Genomic DNA, 19725 nt, shown 5'->3' with positions numbered 1-19725 from the left:
GAATGCTCAAACACGACTTGTCCTTGCGCGGAGGAATCCACCGTTTATCACCGTCAAGCGATGTTGGTCGATGATTCATTCTTGCAACATCACCATCTATTGGATTCGCGTCATCATTAAAACATATATCATCCAAATTGTGAAATTTCTCTGTAACTCTACTCTTGCCGATAGAAGAACTAAAGCAGTCGCGTTTCACACCCTCTGAAATCCCCAATTTTATAGAACCGGGGAAAACAACAAGTACAAAATGAGGGACCGATGTTGGAATGGTATTGGAGTCGCCCGACTAAGAGATCACGGCTAGTGGGAGTGGGTCATCGTCTAACAATTCGCCCTCATCTCCATTGATATCGGGGCTGCACGGAGGAGCTGGCAGGAGCAGATTCATGGACGAGACAGCAGTTGTAGCGGCCAGTGGGGCGGCTGTGCGGAGATGGCTCGTCGGCCTCATTGCGACGTGTGGATCGCCCAAGCAAAGTTTGTTTGCATCCATCCGAGACGCCAATAGCTTGACAGTTGCGGTCAAGTGCTCAAGCTGTGAAACCAAGGCATCCAACTGTAGGTTCGGTTCCAAATTCGGCGTCACCGGATCACGTGCCATGCCGAGAGGCTCCATATGGCCTACACTGTTGTACGACGGCTGATATGGAGACGATGTCGGCTGGAAGAGCTGGTTAGGCGGTTGTGCAGGGGTGTACAGCGGGTTCCCATCAGGAGGGTCAGGTTCGGGGGCACAGATAGAACACTGAAGAGGGCCTTGGCGCGCTAAAGGATAGCGCTGGAATCGGGCACGCCGGATCTGGATAGGGGTATCCAAATTGCACGTCTTGTCTCTGGGGGTACCAACACGATGTGGGGCTCGGCATGGACAGTGGCAAGGAGAAGGTGGTTTGGCGCAACCATGGCGGGTCCCAGGAAGTGGGTTGTCGGGCCTGGTAGGACGGCGCATACGGCAGTTGTCCATTTGGTGGATCCGGTGGAGGTCGCGGCTGCGCCGGAAGTTCCCTCACGTGCAACTCCAATTGCGAGGGTGGATGGCATGGCTGCCAATGATAATACTCAATTTGAGATGACCGTGGCTGACCACTAAGTTCATAGTCACTCCAATTTGAGTGTTGCTGATGATAAACATGTTGGAACTCCGCCGTGCGAGCGGTGTCCAAAGCCGGCATGCCTAATTTGTGATTACTCACATAACGTGATATGATGGCAGTAATTCGGAGGATGAGAACCAAATGAAAGCACTACTTGTTAAGGATATAGTTCCTCAACGATAGGAAATCGCGTCGAACGTCGCGGGAGCTTTGCCCGTCGATCAATCCAGCGTCGAATTCTAGGGTTCGTGCTTTTGTGCATGAGAGTAAAAGGTAAATTGCGTAAAAAATATTTTATTTCTTGAATGATCGAACTGAAGAACAATGTTCACTATTTATAATAGTGGATACAGAATAAGAAAATAATCCTAATAAATATGAAAAAATATGATAAATCAATAACTAAATAATATGATATGAGAATATTTTAGGAGATATGCTCGTATCATACACACATAGAGCAATGGAGAAGCAATGGAGAAATAAAGATAGAGACATGTCCGGCAAACGAAATTTAGCATGATAAACGAGAAATAACTGCTCGTATTCACCAAAAGATTATTTTTCCAAAAAAACCAAAATTTTCTAGATTTTAATGCAACTATATTATAACCAACTTATTTTTGAATATTGGATCACTTAAATATTAAGTTCGAAAAAGGACCAAATAGGAGGCCCAGGCTGAAGAAGTCGATATGCCCGGCCCGTATTTTAGAGAGAGAAATTGATTGGAATACAATTTTAGAGAGAGAAAGTTTCGGGGAACCAACGAGGGGGACGAATCGCAGCATCATTTCAAATCAAAATCACACGCTGTTACACGCACTGACCTATACATACACGTGTTTGTATGTATACGTTCATCTTCATTGCCATGCTGTAGCAGGAATGCCTCTGACAGAGTCGGGTGCTATAGGGCAAAATATGCAATCATTGCCTTTGAGTTGAGGTACCTTGTGCCATCAGAGGCAAAACCCTAGGAGCCGAGGGGGCCTATTTTGCAAGACCCAAGCTGCAATTCGATCATGTTCAATCGCAATTGAGGTATTATCCTCGCGTTCCTAGCTCTGGAAACCCTAGAATTTTGAGCTCAGACCGAGTTTGTCACGACATTGGGATTCTTCTGCAAGCTCGTAGTTGAATTAGGGGTTTGGAATTTGGGGAATTGATGTGGAGTCGATGTCTACGTGTTTCTTGTCGTGCATTTCGTTGAAGTGCTGTGTGGATTTCGAGTTTGCTGCATGTGAGGTTGCAAACATGGGCGCATGATTGTATTATTTTACATGGTTTTGCATGCTGAATGAGTTGAGTTCTGCGTTTTGAGTCTGCGGTACTTGTCTGAAGCTCTAAGTTGATCACTTATGACAGTTTGAACTTGAGAGGAGGTGGAGGGAAGTGCATGTTTCCTTAAAATTCTATCTGCTTAGTTGTGAATCTTTCTGCTTAGTTTGGCGGAGTTTTATTCTTTATTGTACTTTTACCATAGTAATCCTATGAATCAGATGGGCGGGCATGGCAATACGAACTAATATGTCTCTGAGTAGCAAATGGACAGTTAAGATGCATATGTTATGCATGCACTCCGTGCTTCATATTTATGTTAGCTGTTTCATATCTGCTATGTTTTAGAACCTTTTGCCATTGTTGCCAGCCTTTTAGCCTTAGGGTGGTAGAGAGACATAACTCGTTTGACTTAAAATGTATGGAATTGTTATTGCATGTGGATATGAATTTTGATATGTGGTGAATATAGAATGTGTACTTATTTTGACGATTTATAATATTGTGCTTGTGTGGTATAACTAAACAAGGTTGCTTGATTTGGATAAAAGGAAATTTTGTCTTTATTGTGACTTCATCTTTGGCCAATCACAGCAAGATTTAGTGTACCTAATTTCTCTTGAAATTCAGAATAAAGCATGTTTTACGCTTGTTCCTATGATTGATAAAAGAGCGATATATTGACGGCACATTGTCAATTTGAATTATTCAATTTCCTTCTAAATGGTTTTATTACCAAAGCCAAGGTTCTTAGGCTTCAAGTGATATTATGTTACATACTTACATTATTAGTAAACTAGCGATTGCGAGACTATATATCTGACCTCGTTATCCTTAACTCTGCTAGACCATCACATCCACCACAATGCAGGGGACAGAGCAAAAGGAACCTCCCTTTTACTATTACTACATCCTATGTATTTCATAAACAAACTCGAGTTTTTTTTATTATCATATATACTATGCAGCACTCTTTAGTGGATAATAAGCTGCATCGTTGTTCCTTAGGATTTTGCTTTTGGTCTTGAGTTCATGGAGGCAGTAATCTGTAGCTTTGAACTGGGGGATGCATGGATGTGGCTCACCGTCTGTTCTTTTGGTAAATGCCGAAGTTGAGTCTATGGGAGGAGTTGTGGAAGGTGGAGTTGCTATTGCTCACAAAACTTCTCCCCGACGGTTAGCAATTGAAAGGATCCAAGGAGAGCTCAGGTAATATAGCCATGATGCATAGCTTTTATTTATGCAGCTGCACAAAACTCTCAAGGATTCATCATTCATTTCATAGTCGTGAACATTTTCCTTGTGACCACAGGCAAGAGTATAATGTCCGGGATGAAACAAAAAGAGAATTGGAATTTCTTGAAAAAGTATGGAGCTGTAACTTGATCTTTTTCTCAATGTATATCAAACATGTTGCAGCACTTGATTCCATTTTGTTGGCAGGGTGGGAATCCATTAGATTTACTTAAGCCTGGAGATGCTGCTTCAGTTAGTGTCCAGTCAACTTCATTGACCAATCAACATCAGGATCACTTTGTTACCAGGTATAAGATGGACCATATATCAGTTAATAGTATCTCTTCTAAGCAGATTTTGTGAATAGTTTATGCTTATTTATTTGTTTGGAGTTACAGTGAAGCAAAAGGCAGTTTTGCGATTACTGCATCACCCCATGGAAACTCTGTGGAGAGTAGTGGTAGACTCGGGGCTAATTCTTGTGAACCCAATAGTGCTGATAATCTCATGCTATTTGATGGTGAGCATGAGTGTGATAAGATTTCATTACATCCTAGTAGTAATAAAATTGTTCTACCAGAAAATTTATCTCACTTAGATGGGAGTAGGACTCGGGAACATGGTGAACCAGCTGCTTTTAGTGTACCCAGGAAAGCATATAAGAGAAGGAATAGGTCTCGTCCAAATCGTGATGGAGTTAGGTTGAGTTCAAATGATGTAAATACAAGTCATGGTAGTGATGGTTCTTCTCTACCTTCTTGCCATGGAAAGGAGCTTAAAGGAAAAATATCTGAAGCAGAAATTCGGAATACGTCAAAAAATTGTGATTCAAAGCCTATATGTGCTAAAGACGGTGGCAAAGCTGGACTGGTTGACACACAACAGGATATGGAGTTAGGGGATAGAAAGGCTGAAGACTCATCTAAAAAGCCACTTGAATGTGTTCTTGTGGAGGAGTCTGCATCAGAGAATATTGCTTCTAAGGTCCCTCTGGATGATCAATGTAATTATCAATCACACTCGGGTGCTCTAGAAACTCGCATTCAAATAACTTTTGATGGATCTCTGGCCTTACATACAATGGGAGAGATGCGTTCTGCAGTTATTGAATTCCAGCAAATTGAGTCTGCCAATAAAACTGAAAATGAACCTAGTTCCTGTCAAATCAATGGTAGCAGCAGTGAAAAGGATGAAACAAAATCTGATCCTCAAAACACAACTGACTCGTGCAACATGAAGGTTTTGGATTCTTCGTTATCTTATGCACAATCCAACAAAAGTATTGATGGAAACAATGATGGTGATATATGTAAGAAAATTACAAATGCCAATGTGAATGGGCTGATCAAAGATCAGACCTTACTCCCAGACGGAACAACATTGGTAGAAAGTGATGAGCTTGTTGGAAAGCAACAGACAGGAGGTGTTGGTGGTTGTGCTCTTGACAACCCAGAGAGCTCCTCAGCATGTTTAATCCAGCAAGAGAATGGCTTTAAATGGAAACATGAAGATTTGAATGAAAGTGAAACTACTATGAAGAATGATGTGAAAAATCAAATTGTTAATGAATCAACGGAACCTTCTGAACCAAGGGGGCCAGAATCAGAAAAAAAACCTGATCCTGCTTTGGATGGAAATCTTGGACTGGGTGATGAGATTCCATGTTCGGTTAAGAATCAACATTCTGTTGATATTTCAGCTTCTGATTGCCTAAATGGTGGATCTTTGACTAAGAATTCTACTATTTCCCTTGAGGCTCAAACATCTCCCTGTTCAATTTCAAAACTACAGCCAGAAATTGATGAAGATTCTATCTTGAAAGAAGCACAGATTATCGAGGTTAGATTGTTGTGTTTGCATTTCATTTGTCTAACTTTGTTACGGTTCAGCATGTTTCCATGAACTTTTGTACCAAATATCTGATACAATGTAGGCAAAACGGAAGAGGATAGCACAGTTATCTGATGTGACTTCTGTGAGAAAAATAAGTCCAAAATCTCATTGGGGTTATGTGCTTGAAGAGATGGCATGGTTAGCTAATGATTTTGCTCAGGTTTGATCTTAAAAGTTCTCCCAACACCATTGTTTTGAGTTCAGATTTTTACGTGCTGTTTATATTTTTTTGTACATAATTTATTGGGAATAAGAATTATAGTGTTTTTCTTTGCTGGAGATGATATATATCGCTATGCTTACGTAGAGAGTTTCTTGGTTATTTAGGAGCGTGCTTGGAAAATAGCTGCTGCAGCTCAAATAACTTCTCAAGCTGCTTTTGCTAGTCGGTTGAGAAAACATGAGAACAATTTTGGTATGGAGGCAAAAAAAGTTGCTCATACCTTGGCAAAATCTATCATGGAGTTCTGGCATTCGGTTGAGGTATGTATAGGTTCTTTAAGTTGGTGTGGTGACTATTCTTTGCTGTGTCTAGTTCCATTAAGAGGTGTTTGTTTATAGGTCAAACTATTTTCTTCTGTGTGATTTGGGTTTCTTTATGTCTCTTTTCTGTACTTCTTTCAAATAATATAATCTGATTGAAATGTACAACCCAGCAAATTTAATATGTGTGGACTGTGTTCGAGTTCTTATTTATTTGGTAAAAGGTTAAGAAGGAAGGTGTACTTTTGAACTATGAGCTATGCGTAGTGAGTTGTAATAATTTTTCTTTAATTTTGTTAATAGGTCTTTTTCTTGCTAAGATTCCAAGGATTGTATAGGATGTTTCATGTATGTATGTCTTTGCTTGGTAAATGGTCAATGGATGCATAAACAGACTCTCCAGGGATTTTTTTAAACCACTGTTTTATATAGTCACAACAATGTATGATTTCCAGCTGGGAGTTCTTTGTCGAGCTGAACTAACAAGTTAACTTTACTCTGGCTTGCTATTTATTGCGAGTAATGTTTTTTATCTGCTAGGCTTGGGTGTTTTAGAGATAAAGTTGTTAAAGTTATTGCTAGTAAATATTTTGTAGATTGAAAGATGGGCAGAAATTATGGTTTTGATTATGATTATTTTTGGTTTGACAGGCAAAGACCGTGATACCCGGGAAGGAAAATAAAAGGGATGATACCCTTCCTGTTAAGGCTTATGCAGTGAGATTTTTGAAATATAACAATTTCAACGTTATTGATAACAAAGCTGAGGAACCACTGATTCCAGATAGAGTATCTGACATGGGGATTCTTGGGGAGGATAGTTTAACAGAAGTATGAAATCGTAACAGAATATCATGATGCTCTCTTCACCATTCCTTCTTACTTCTTTCCCTACTGTTTTTATCTATCCCTCATTTTAGTTCTGCATGTAACATGATTGTAATGGCGTTCTAAGCTATGCACGTGGATGCCATCAAGAATTTCTCTTGAAATGATCAACGTCTGGTTGACTTATATATTAATTCTGACTTTCAGGCGAATCTCTTCTATACAGTCCCCGTTGGGGCCATGGAGACCTATAGACTCTCAATAGTATCACAGTTTGCACGGTGTGAGGTAAATGCTTTCTCTGGCTCACTCTTATGCAGTAAGAATCAACTATATTTCCTGCATCATATTTTGCAATATCTTTTTCTTAAGAAAAGAATAATTACAAAGAACTAATGTTACATGTCCCGTGTCCGTAAGAAGTAAAGTTGATGCTGTTGGGTGGGTTTAGATGAGCCAATGCTACTGACATGTTAGCTTTTGAGAACACATGCTTTGCCTTTAGAAAGCCAAATATATTGACTTAGTTAAATATGTGCCCAGCCCCCATTCCCCATTAAAATGTTTTTCCATGGGAATTGGCATATATATAAATATCTGTTTAAGCGCAGTGGAACCTTTTCCTGGATTAAAGGGTTTGATTGTGGTCCCAATATAACCAATCATAATAAGATTTCTATACTAACCAAAGAATTCATGAAAGTCATCTCTCTTTTGGAGAACCCTGTTTTACTTTCTTTGCAAGCATATCATTGCTATGTGAGTTCTTTTGTATCATTTGTTAGCCTTTTGGTATGTAAGTAATGTAACCTTCTATCTAGTCTCTAAAACTGATCATATTCTTGCCCAGAACATAGTAAAAATTGCTCAAGAGGAAGTGGAAACATCTGCATATGATGCCAATGCAGGTAAATCTGATAGGTATTGCTTGGTTCTCTTTGCCATATTACATTATTAAAATATTTGTTGTGTATATTCAATTGAACTGCAGACTTTGAGTCTCACCATATTCCATATGATGACGATGAGGGGGACATAAGCCTATATGACATGCCAATGACCTTTCACAGTAGCAAGTCCTCACGATTTGGCCAAAAGAAGCGTAAACACTTGATACATGCTTATGGGGTGAGATCGTATGAAGTAAGCTCTGACATTTTGCCAATGCAATATGCTGAAAATAAACTTGTCGATCAACCAACTGCTTTGATGGTGAAGCATCCAGGTGGCAGTCTTAATGTTTCAATCCCAACAAAACGTGTCCGGACTGCTTCCAGGAGAGTTATCAGCCCATTTAGTGCTGGAACCTCTGGATGCATTCAGATACCTAATAGAACAGATGCTTCGAGTGGTGATACAGATTCATTTCAGGATGAACAGTCAACTCTGCGTGACGGATCATTTGTTCCAAGTAGCTTGGAAGTTGAGTCCAGTGGGGACTTCAATAAGCAATTACCATTTCACTCGGCAGCAGTCCTGAAAAAACATAGGAAAAAGAAGAAACCCAATCATCTGGTAACCAATACCATACGATTTTGAATATATTTGCATCAATTGTTGTAATTCGCCCTTGTCTTATTTCCCTTTGGTGTTCTGACACAGAATGCTTCTTACGAACCAAGATGGCAGGTTGATAGTACCTTCCAAATGGAGCAGGTGAATTTATAATCTTCTTTTCTTTTTTGTTTTATTGTGTGTTTGTTGCTAGATGTTGTAGATTGATAAGAGATGCATTGTAGATGCATATAAGGTTTCTGAGGGTTTTTGTCAGTCTTCAGTTATTCTTCTTAACCCTGCTTAAACTTATACTACAGTTTTAAAGGTAAAGTTACGAAGTTTTTGAGTAATAGGCCTTGTGTTGTTGCAGAACTTGCTGATTATCATTTCATATAAGATATACTGGAGTTTGGTTTTGTATTTTGCTGTCTAAGTGATTTAAATTGTTATTTTGATGAAAATGAAATGTCTATTTGAATTGATACATAATATAAGGAGACAAAATTAAAATAATTCATTCTCTTTTTTGGAGTTTCAGTTTAGAGAGTGATGTTTCTCTTATTCCTTGTAATTGTGTTGATGTGTCCGCTTGATGTTGTATGCTGCTTCTCTCTTTGCAGTTTCAGAGGGATAACTTAAAGAAAAGGCATCAACTGGAGTCTAATGGTAACAGTGGTAAAACTTGTCCTCCTCAACTCATTAATGATTTCAGTATTCATTTTGTTTGTTTCTACTGATGTAATTATATATCATCTCTGAAGGTTTATATGGTCAACCTGTGATAAAGAAACCAAAGATTATGCATCCATCACAAGAGAACTCTTTTGAGAATATTGCTCCTGGTGCTGGTTCTGCTCCTTCCCCAGCAGCCTCCCATATGAGTAACATGTCTAATCCAAATAAATTTATTAAACTGCTTGGTGGTCGGGATCGGGGTAGAAAGGCAAAGATTCTGAAGGTACATTTACCATTGGGAGCTTCCCCTCCTTCATTTTTTTCTGCTGTTAGTGTTGGATTAACTCTGGTTATGCATCTTGATTCTTCTCAGGTGCCTACTGGGCAGTTGGGTTCAGGAAGCCCGTGGACGCTCTTCGAGGACCAGGTTGATTTCATATACACTTTGCATGCATATTACATGAGAAAATACTCATCATGCTTTTAAGACTTAATATACGGCTGTCTTTTAGTGCTTACTTGAATGGGTATTATCATTTAAAGATTGTAATGAAAATTTTAGGCACTTGTTGTCCTGGCACATGACTTGGGCCCAAACTGGGAGCTTGTTAGCGATGCTATAAACAGTACTCTACAGTTCAAGGTAAGTTGTTAAAAGTAGGAGGATCTTGTGACTATTTTGATTGTGACTTTTTTTTGACAAAGTTAGTACTTTCTAGTTTCTAACATACTAAGTTCTATCTTTCTTTTCATGTAAAGTGCATATTTCGCAAAGCTAAAGAATGCAAGGAGCGCCACAATGTTTTGATGGATAGAACTTCTGTTGATGGAGCAGATAGTGCTGAAGACTCAGGGTCTTCTCAACCTTATCCTTCTACATTGCCTGGCATTCCCAAGGTACAATGCCCTCTTTTAATTCCTTGTATTCTTGGTGCTATATGGTTGCTTTTTACAATACATGTTCTTTCTGTTTAATATAGGGAAGCGCCAGACAGCTGTTTCAACGTTTGCAGGGGCCAATGGAAGAAGAAACCCTCAAATCTCACTTTGAGAAAATCATCGTAATTGGGAAGAAACAACAATACTGTAAAAACCAGGTACTTAAACCAAGTTAATCCAATGTGACATCATCTCATATGACTTGACCTTACACTTAATGTCAAGATCTATCATTGTGTGTGTTTTGACTCTTAGCAATTTTTGATATGATAAATATGTTGAGACTCGGGTATTGAATGAGATGTTTAATTGTTAATACTGCTAAAAGAGATTGCCATTGAATAGGATGTCAGATATTATATATGGAGATTCTGTTATTGAAGCTCCTATTTGTTTGCAATGCCTGTTCGAACGTGTTATCTTCTCTTGTTTGTACTTTTAGGGTTTAAGATACTGGATATCTATTATTTCTGTCATTTCCCTAACTTCATTGTTAATATTTATTTTATGCTTCAACTTTGGTCATGATTGTGTTTTATTTTTTTACTTGATTTCTTTTAAGAATAACTATCAGGATCCCAAACAACTCCAGCAACCTCATGGCTCTCATGCAGTTGCACTGTCCCAAGTCTGTCCAAACAACCTGAATGGAGCCCCTGTTCTCACGTAAGTTTTTTTTTAGTTGTTTTTAATCAAGATTCTATTTTTTCTTCTGATCAAAATTCTTGTAGTTTTTTTGGCTCTTTCAAACTGCTGAAACATTTCCTTATTTTCTGTAAATGTTTTTTTCTATTCTTTAAATCTGATAACTCTTGAACCTTTGAAGCCCTCTGGATATCTGTGATGCCACTATTACTGGCCCAGACATACTTCCTATTGGATATCAAGGGCCACATCCTGGTGGATTACCCATTGCAAATCAGGGCCCTGTAACCCCGTTGCATCCTTCATCTGGTGCCGCTTCTGCATTGCAAGGATCACCAAATATGACGCATGGCAATAACTTTTCATCTTCACCAGGCTCTGTGAGGTAATGTGTTGAGGGCTGATTTTTTTCTGATTTTGCAGTTAACTTTGATTGCGCATCAGTTATATGGTATCATGTAGGGATGGTAGATCTGTTGTTCCTAGACCTGCTTTAGCCGATGAACAGCAGAGAATGCAGCAGTATAACCATATGATGACTAATAGGAATGTGCCTCAGCCTAATCTCTCTCCTTCTGGAGTTGTTCCAGGAGCTGATCGTGGTGCCCATTTACTTCCTGGTGGCAATGGTATGGGTTTAGGTACTAATAGAAGCATGGCAATGGCAAGGCCTGGGTTCCAAGCCATTGCTTCATCCTCCATGGTTAACTCTGGGTGTATGGTTTCCCCTGGTATATCATCAGCAAATGTGCACTCTGGAGTGGGCACTGGTCAAGGAAATTCCATGTTGAGACCTCGTGAACCTATGCACATGATGCGGGTATGCAATAATATTCCTTTCTTATCTTGTGGTACATATTTCTAGATTAATTTTATGAATAAAAATACCATAATCTTTACTATTTCACCTAGTCAGGCAAGCAGCCTTCTATCACATTCTAGCTTTTCTGGCTAACAACTCCTGCAACCCACTTCTTATTTCCAAAACAGTCTGCACATACCCATCGAAAAAGAACATTCTCATCCAGCATGAGTTTCATGTGTTGTTGGTTTTGAAGTGCAAAATTTGTGTGAGTAGAGTTTCTTCTTGATGTATATTTCCAATTGAACTAACTTCATTCTCTTGTCTAATCATGAATGACAATCATTCTCATATTATTTTTTCTTTTTAAGTGGAGCTCAACCTTTTTGGTGTTCTTATGTTTTAGTTGCATGTGTCTGTACTTCCAATAACAGATAATTATGCTATCTTGTAGCCTGGCCTGAGTCAGGATTCACAGAGGCAAATGATGGCACCTGAGCTTCAAATGCAGGCCACACCAGGAAACAGCCAAGTGCCTCACTTTGGTGGATTGAGTTCAGCCTTCCCTAATCAGACTGTGTCTCCACCAGTATCATCATACCCTCTCCTTCATCAGCCGTCCCATCCAATATCACCTCAGCCTCAAGTCCTTAGTCCTCATCACCCACATTTTCAAGGACCCACTAATCATGCCCCAAATCCCCAACAGCAAGCCTATGCAATTCGCATGGCTAAAGAGAGACAACATCGTCTTCTGCAACAGAAGCAGCAGACGCAGCACCCAGTACCGCCACAGCAGCCACAGTTTGCTGCATCTAGTTCTATGATGCCACATGTACATTCACAGTCTCAACTCCCTATATCACCTACAGTACAAAATAGTTCACAAGTTCAACCCCAAACAGCTACACAACTTGTATCACTTTCTCCATCGGCAGCAGTTTCTTCAATGCCCCAGCATCAGCAAAAGCATCAAGTACTAAGTCAAGTAGGTTTACGGAATGCTCAAGCTGTTGGGAGCGGGCTAGCTGATATGACTGCCAAGCAACGGCAAAGGCAGCAACAAAAGCTTTCGCAAGCTAACAGACAACATCCTCAGCAGCGACAGCAGTCACAAGCTCAACAGCCAGCTAAGATTGCAAAAGGAATTGGGAGAGGTAGCCTTGTGATGCATCAGAACGTCCCAGTTGATCCTTCGTTAGGAAATGGGGTTTCCACAATTCCCGGGAATCAGAGTTCCGATAAAGGAGATACATCCACTCATTTAATGTCCAATCAGGGCTCATTTGCCAGTTCTGCACTAAATACTGTGCAGCCAGGCCCAACAGGGCAATATGCGTCTCCACGGCCACCTAACAAGTCCCATACTCAGCAAACGAATTATTCTGGCCACGCTGCTTCATCAACCAAGCACCTATATAAAATTCCTTCTCAGCCTGATAGCAGTAGTCAAGGTCATGTTCCAGCTGTGCCTTCAGCCATGTCTAGTTCAAACCACCAACAGACAATATCCCACCAGAAGCTAGTGAATCAAAACCAATTAGCTCTTCAAAGACTGCAGCCAAATCGCCCGACAAATACTGATCCAGCAAAACCACAAACAGTAAATTCTGATGCTGACCAGCACTTGACGAGTAGCTCTAGTAAGATGCTTGCCATGGCAACGTTACCTCAGACCACAAGTAATGGAACTAACTTTGCAACGATTGCCTCTTCGGCCAATACTCATCCATGGCATGCTTCAGAACAATTATTGGATGGACATGCAACAGAGCAATCATTGGATGGACATACTACAAATATGTGTCGCACGGTGTCAATGCCAGCAAATGCTTGTGATTCTGTCACTCAGGTAGGCGAAGAGCTGGACCAGAGGCCAGTGACCAGCTTGCCATCTAGTAAACACGATGTTAGTGCACACTTCCAGCAGCATCAGCAGTTGTCACAACTTCCCCATCCTAATTCACCGGCGCCCCAGTGGCCTCTACCATCTCTACATTCTCAGCAGGGACAGCTTGTTCAAGCTGGTGAAGGTGATTTGTATGGTCGGCCCAGTGACCACAGTTTGGAATGAAGATGAGCCAACCTAATGTGCGGTGGTGATAGTGCTGCTCATGTTTGGTCGGCTTACTCTTACACACCAGTGTAAAGGTCAGTCGTGGCCTATTATGTTTAGCTATGTGCCAATTAACTAATATTAGTGGAGTGTAAGTTAATTGTTGAGTAGGTTCTTTTCAATGCTTTAGTAATCCATAATTTGAGAATTGGCTATTGAATATGAAATCTTCTGTTTTTACTGGTCTATAAAATGTCTAATTATAATAAACACATGGAGACAGAACCAAATGACTAATGTGGGAATATATTTATAAAATGTTACTTGGTTGGGAACTTTTCTCTTTTTCAATTGCCTATTTATTTTTCTGAATGACTTTTATATTTAGTTGGCATGTTAATACGAGTGCTAATTTGGACCTGCAATTTCTTCAGTGAAGCTTGCCCCCGTGGTTCTGTAAGGGCATGAGGAGAATCTAACAATTTAATGAAATCTAAGAGCTCTACAAACAGATCCCAGGGTGCTCAAATTTTTGGGAACATTGTATACGAGGAGTGCCCCGAGGGCATCGGGAGGATAGAGACGGAGAGTAGAGGTAGGTGTACAGAGTTTCTTCTCTCGTTTTGTTACCTTTTTGTCTTATGCCCCCTCTAATGTTATTGTGGTGAGGTAGGGTAGGGGCCGTAATTGTTTGCCCGTAGGCCGTTGTCATTGTTGTGGCCAAAGGCTATGGGAATATTGATTAGTGTTGTGCATAAAACACACTCTAGGCAACATTCCTTTAAATAGTGGTCCATGCCATTCCCTGTATATTGCTGTTGTATCCTGTCCTAGATTTGAACAAATGAGAAATCAAAAAATATGCACATGCTCTTTTTACTCACTCTTATTTGTTGATTGCACCTTGTCTTGGAAATCATCTCTCTCTCTCTCTCACACACACACACACACCAAACAGGTTCTTAAATTATTGTGAACTTGAAAAAGAAAAGACTCCGACTTTCAACCCATTAGTATATCTGTATATAGTCCTAATATTCTGGTGTTTCAATATCAAATTTCTTATTTTAAAGTTATTAAAATTGTTGTGGAATAAGCAATCTTAATTGGTATTATTAACTAAACAAGCTAAAATTCGAACCATTTTTCAATTTTGGTTCAAAATATTATGTTTGATAGTTTTAGTTCCTTAATATTTTACATTGGTCCATTTTTATTCCATATTAAGATTTTATGTTTTCAGTCCCCAACATTTGTTAGTCAATTCAATTACAAACTTTTCTCGTGGTTGTGAATCTTGTTATTGTTTTATTGTGTTTTACAACGAAAACTATTCTCTCCTACTTTTCTTTAATCACAAACTTTAGGCCTCTTGTAGTTAAGGACACAACTGATGATTTTGAGGATGTCGGGCTCAGCTCAACTGAGGGGGCATTGTTGGACGAGTACTATGTGGGCGACATTGATTCCTCGGCCATTCCCAGCAAGGCCCCAAGCAGGCGCAGCTGAACCCGGACAAATCATCGGCCTAAATTTAGGGTTTAAGAAATCCATATCTGGAGATTACTCTACATATAGCATGAGTGTTTTTTCATTTCAACTTTTGTGGTGTTTGAGGTTTTGTTTTGTACTTTCTATTATATTCTTAGTTATTCATGAATTTGTCATTTCTTGCCATTTGTGGTGATTTGACCTAATCCTCAAACTACTGAGGTGTATTTTTGTCACTTGATGAATGTGGGACTAGAGACAATATAGATAGATCACCCTTGCAGAGACCCAAATATCAAATTCCATATTAAAAAATAGTGGAAAATGAAAATCTTACAAGCATAGTAAGATAAAAACTATACATCATATAATATAGCACATATTTCAGTCGATCCATATCAACATGAAGCAATAGAAACAAAACCAACCTGACTTTTCCCTTTCAAAATCAAATTGAATAAAACTAAGAAATACATACAAAATATCCCAAGAAGAGTGCCCTTAGATACCATGCCATAATTAGAAATTTGTCACAACATGATAATCATTTTGCTATAAGGAGGAGCATTGAGGGGGCTCATTGCCCCCCTCTACCCCAATCGACATTCAAGAAAAAATGGGGGTTCTAGCAAAACTCAAGAGACAAGAAAAACAAGATTCTCAAAACAAGAGTGTCTTTCTTAAGATTGTGCGGCCGGGCGGCCAGGTTGAGCTATTCCGGGACCCGATCCCGGCTGGGGAGATCATGAGGAGGTACCCTAGGTACTGCATTACCCGACCCGACTTCTTCGACTACCCGTGGATCGTAGTCCGACCTGACTCGGTCCTGAAGCCCGGGGAGGTGTTTTTCCTCGTGCCTCACTACACGGTCGACAAAGTCATGAAGGACAATATGCACCGGTTTCAACAATCATCAGAATCTCCTCTCCCCCCTCCGGCTGAGCCAACTCCCGGTGTAAGGGCAGGGGCTCCGGTAGGGCAATGCCACAATCATAACGATCATTGTAGTAAGCAACACCAAGAGAGGAACCACGGGAGACAAACAGCGTATGAGCACAAACACAACAACAACATTACTTCTGATCAACATTCTGAGCAAGGAAGCTTGTACAAGGAGACGTTCTATGAGTCGTGGGAAGAGATGAGGAGACGACTCGAGCATGAGAGAGGGGATTCCCCGTTGGAGAGTCCGAGGCCAACAAACAACGAGGTGGTGTTGGCGCAGAGAGCGTTGCCTTGCCTGAGAAAGGGAGGGAGTGGGCAGAGGAAGCTCCAGAAGAAGGTGAGGTTCTCGTCTCCGACAGTTCATTAGGGAGAATGTTAACAGCATTTGTGGTACAAAGTTTGTAGGCTTTGCTTTTATTAGGCTTAATTTGACTCATGTTTACATGCCAAGCCATGTGTAAATCCAATCCAATACAATACAACACTTTTAAAAGGAACTCATGAATTTTCTCCCATTTATATATCATGTCACAATTTCAAGAGGCATTACTGGATTCTAGAAATGAAGAGCTTTGCGTCAAGATCCACATATAAAAACAATAACCACAACTATAGTATTAGTAATGAAAATTTACTCCGTCTCATACTATCACTTATATCCTTTATTCTTTAATCTTTACAAAGAGAATATTCAATAATTACAATTATGTGACCAGGTCCTACCATTCATATTAATTGCAATTTCCAAACAATAGTTCTCTGATTCACAGTGATAACCCAATATTATAACGCAAATGGTATTTTAACTTTATCATTTATTTTTGTTAGTTAATTTGATGGACGGAATGTAAATTGAATCGCTACTTTGGAGCCTATTACCAATATTTAGGCCGACACACGTCAATTTTAACGAAAAAGTAATTGTTAAGCTATGATGAATAATTAAGTCTTTCTCCTAATCAACTTTTGTAATATATTAATTGTGGTACATTGCATTCTTAAAGAAAAAGTAATTGTTACGCTATGATGAATAATTAAGTCTTTCTCCTAATCAACTTTTGTAATATATACATTGCATTCTTAAATCTTTGCCATAAGCTTGATGATAGATATATTTTATTTCAAATAGTAGAGTAGTGATCTAGGGAAATCACTATTTAAATGCATAATTAGATAACACGGATTTAGTTCATTATAAGAGCGATTTAGTTTATTATAAGAGTGATTTAGTTTACTCTACGAATGAGTGAACCAAAACGCTATTACAGTGAACTAAATCCTTAACGGAGTAAATACTTCACTATAAAAGTATTTTTGTTCACTCATTGTTTTTAAATTCATATTGTGAACTAAATCGTTTTGATCTAATGACTGAAATTTATTCTCTAGTTATGCAATTAATATTAGTAATACTTTGATCATCTCTCTCAAAGGAGTATCTCCTCAAAATAGCATCTTATTTCAAAACTCCATAATAAAAATATTGCTAAATTCCTTATTCACCCTGCCTTCAATATAATTTACCCCCTCCGCCCCCTAATAATTGTCCACTTTTATTATTTTCGTACGTCTCCCATTAATTGTCCACTTTCATATTGTAAGTATGTCTCACATTCCACTAACTCATTACACTCGTATTTTATTATAAAACTAATATATAAAGGTGAGATCTTTATTCCACTAACTTTTTAAAATCACTTTATTTTATATTTCTTAAAACTCATGTTGAATTCACAGTGGACAATTATTGGGGGACGGAGGGCGTAGTTCTTTATTTTTCTAATTTTTATATATAGACTTTTTTTTACAAAAAGGTCAAATAAATAAAAAATACTACGTAATAATTGCATAGGACTACTAGAAAGGAGAAAATTCCAAGAAACTCCATTAAAGCAAAACGGGCAACAAAATTCCATTATGCATTTACCCACCAACCATATCACACCAAACAATAAAAATCAAATTCTCAAGATACACTTTTGAAAATCCACATAATTTAATCATAATTTGCAGAAAAAGATGTTATTTAAATTAATCAATAGTGCATCACATAAATAGTGTACTCAACCGTGGCATCCCCACTCTTAATATCAAGATCATGGGTTCGGGCCTGCACATAGCCACGGGCCCACCGAAAAAGCCCAGAACCGCCTATGACGGGCATTTCTCTCACATGATCAAATACAGCATTCATTCCAAAAATAGTAATGGAGCTTCCGTTATACTTCCCGGTTGTGAAGAAGAAGTTCATAGCCATCAATAGCCCGAGCTCCTCTTGTGAAGCCATCCCGTAGAACCCTTGGGCTTTTCCCACGGCCAACGAGCTCAGTTCGGGCCCTAGGGTTAGCGGGTTGTCGATCATGTTGACTTGCCCGAAGCCCATTTTAGTAACGGGCTTCACTATGGGCATCGATGAAGGGTGGTTCCCGCTTTGGATGTCGTGCCAATAGACGCGGAAGCGGCTTTGCTTCTGCTTCAGAGCAGTCTGGTCGAGCTCGAGCTCGACCAGATCGATGTCGGTGCGTTCATCAATGATGTGACATTGCGCCAAGTGTAGGAGGATGGTGATGGAGAGAGCTAGGAGAATTGAGAAGGTGTTCATTTTGAAGTTGTGTAGTAGTGTGTGTTATTTGATTAGCTAGGTTTGTGGTTAAATAGAGTTTGAGAGTAAGGTGGGGGTTTTCAAATTCTTTGCTCTTATTGGAAGAGATATTTGTAGTGAGTATAATATGTATATTGTTGTGTTTTGATAAATTTTGCTTGTGTAAAATATACGAAACGAAAGGTTTGCATAATGAACGGAAAAATAAAATTTATGAGGATTTTTGTTAATGTATTGGTGCTCATGATAATTTAATTACAGCATCATGATTCCACCCACTAAGCACCCTACACATAAGGGACCACATTTTGGAAATTTATGTAGTCAAATTCTTTCTCTGTCTTTGAATTTTAAAGTGATATGGGAATGCTAGAAAAAAGAGATTGATACTTTTATTTGTCTTCCAAAATTCTTATTGCATTTCGTTCAAAAAAATAGTTTTAGCAGTCAAACGACATTAGTTTTAATGCAAAATTAGTAATATAAGAGAGATAAAAAAAATAGTTGAAGTATTGTTAATTTGTATTTCAATTATTTAGGATCGGAGCGTAGACGAAGCGAGCAGAGCCCAGAAAACAGGGAAACCCTTCATAAAGCAGTTGACTAGAGGTCGAAGACTGCTGGCCAGAGAGAAGGTTGCCTCTCTCAGGAAACATGGCAAAATTTCTCTTCTTTCCTTTTGCTTTCTTATTTTGTGCGTAGGTTTAATAAGAGCAGAGGAGATCATATACACAGAAACGAAGACCTTCAAGCACAAATATTGGACCGGAAGAAAATAGGGGGAAAATGAAAGTCTAAGTACATGTGGTACAAAAATGAAATTCAATTTCAGTAAGTTTTGATCTCAATCGTAGTTGATATTCAAGTTGGTTTAGTGAGGGCGATTGGAAAAAGTGAAAAATGAGACTCACCTCGTTAAAAAATTTACTAAAAATAGATAGTGATTAATTTTGGTAAATATTAGTAAAAAATATGACTATAATTTATAGATAGAGACAGTATTTTTTTATTAATATTTTAGATCTTGTTTTCTAGAATGTTACTAAAATAATTAAATTGCAAAAACAATAAAAATTAAGTTGAGGAAGGTGATGTGTTATTCTTATGTGGACCACTCTATATTACCACCAGTCCACCACCTTAATACGATATGGAGTATATCAAATCAAAATTCTTGTCATGTTTTTTTTTAAAATTTCTTTGAGATCTTATAGAAAATGGGAATTCACCTTGTCAATGGAAGGCACCGTCATTG

The 19725-nt window shown here is 39.0% G+C and overlaps 2 protein-coding genes across 7 annotated transcripts; one reads left to right on the top strand and one right to left on the bottom strand.

The window, feature by feature from the left end:
- The first annotated feature begins 1791 nt into the window (after positions 1-1791).
- On the top strand, positions 1792-14315 carry LOC121765872 (chromatin modification-related protein EAF1 B-like). 6 transcript variants are annotated; one of them, XM_042162152.1, is made up of 24 exons: positions 1794-2141; positions 3387-3587; positions 3691-3745; positions 3822-3922; positions 4013-4134; positions 4213-5453; positions 5548-5667; positions 5835-5990; positions 6642-6821; positions 7026-7106; positions 7669-7726; positions 7810-8333; positions 8421-8474; positions 8936-8990; positions 9077-9273; positions 9364-9417; positions 9553-9633; positions 9750-9887; positions 9971-10087; positions 10492-10595; positions 10756-10959; positions 11037-11394; positions 11831-13527; positions 13867-14315. In XM_042162152.1, the coding sequence occupies exons 2-23, from the start codon at positions 3445-3447 to the stop codon at positions 13448-13450; spliced, it is 5763 nt and encodes a 1920-aa protein (XP_042018086.1). In that variant the 5' UTR covers positions 1794-2141; positions 3387-3444; the 3' UTR covers positions 13451-13527; positions 13867-14315. The 6 variants fall into 6 exon arrangements, with proteins under 6 accessions (XP_042018087.1, XP_042018086.1, XP_042018085.1 ...); XM_042162151.1 differs by having other exon boundaries at positions 4013-5453; positions 7810-7961; positions 8037-8333; XM_042162149.1 differs by having other exon boundaries at positions 4013-5453; positions 8936-8981.
- Positions 14316-17733: 3418 nt separating this feature from the next.
- On the bottom strand, positions 17734-18587 carry LOC121763751 (dirigent protein 22-like). Its single transcript, XM_042159828.1, has one exon. It carries the CDS (start codon positions 18468-18470, stop codon positions 17904-17906), a length of 567 nt encoding a protein of 188 aa, XP_042015762.1. The 5' UTR covers positions 18471-18587; the 3' UTR covers positions 17734-17903.
- Positions 18588-19725: the final 1138 nt, after the last annotated feature.

The sequence above is a fragment of the Salvia splendens genome, chromosome 14 (genome assembly GCF_004379255.2).
Source record: "Salvia splendens isolate huo1 chromosome 14, SspV2, whole genome shotgun sequence".
Lineage (NCBI taxonomy): Eukaryota > Viridiplantae > Streptophyta > Magnoliopsida > Lamiales > Lamiaceae > Salvia > Salvia splendens.
This window is presented reverse-complemented; position numbering and strand designations above follow the sequence as displayed.

Bases quoted from the DNA above. Each gene is read 5' to 3' on its own strand.
- LOC121763751 (XM_042159828.1), bottom strand. From the start codon at position 18,470: ATGAACACCTTCTCAATTCTCCTAGCTCTCTCCATCACCATCCTCCTA.
- LOC121765872 (XM_042162148.1), top strand. From the start codon at position 3,445: ATGCATGGATGTGGCTCACCGTCTGTTCTTTTGGTAAATGCCGAAGTT. The intron at 9,274-9,363 runs GTACATTTACCA...GATTCTTCTCAG, and splicing joins GAAAGGCAAAGATTCTGAAG to GTGCCTACTGGGCAGTTGGG. The intron at 10,960-11,036 runs GTAATGTGTTGA...GGTATCATGTAG, and splicing joins TCTTCACCAGGCTCTGTGAG to GGATGGTAGATCTGTTGTTC.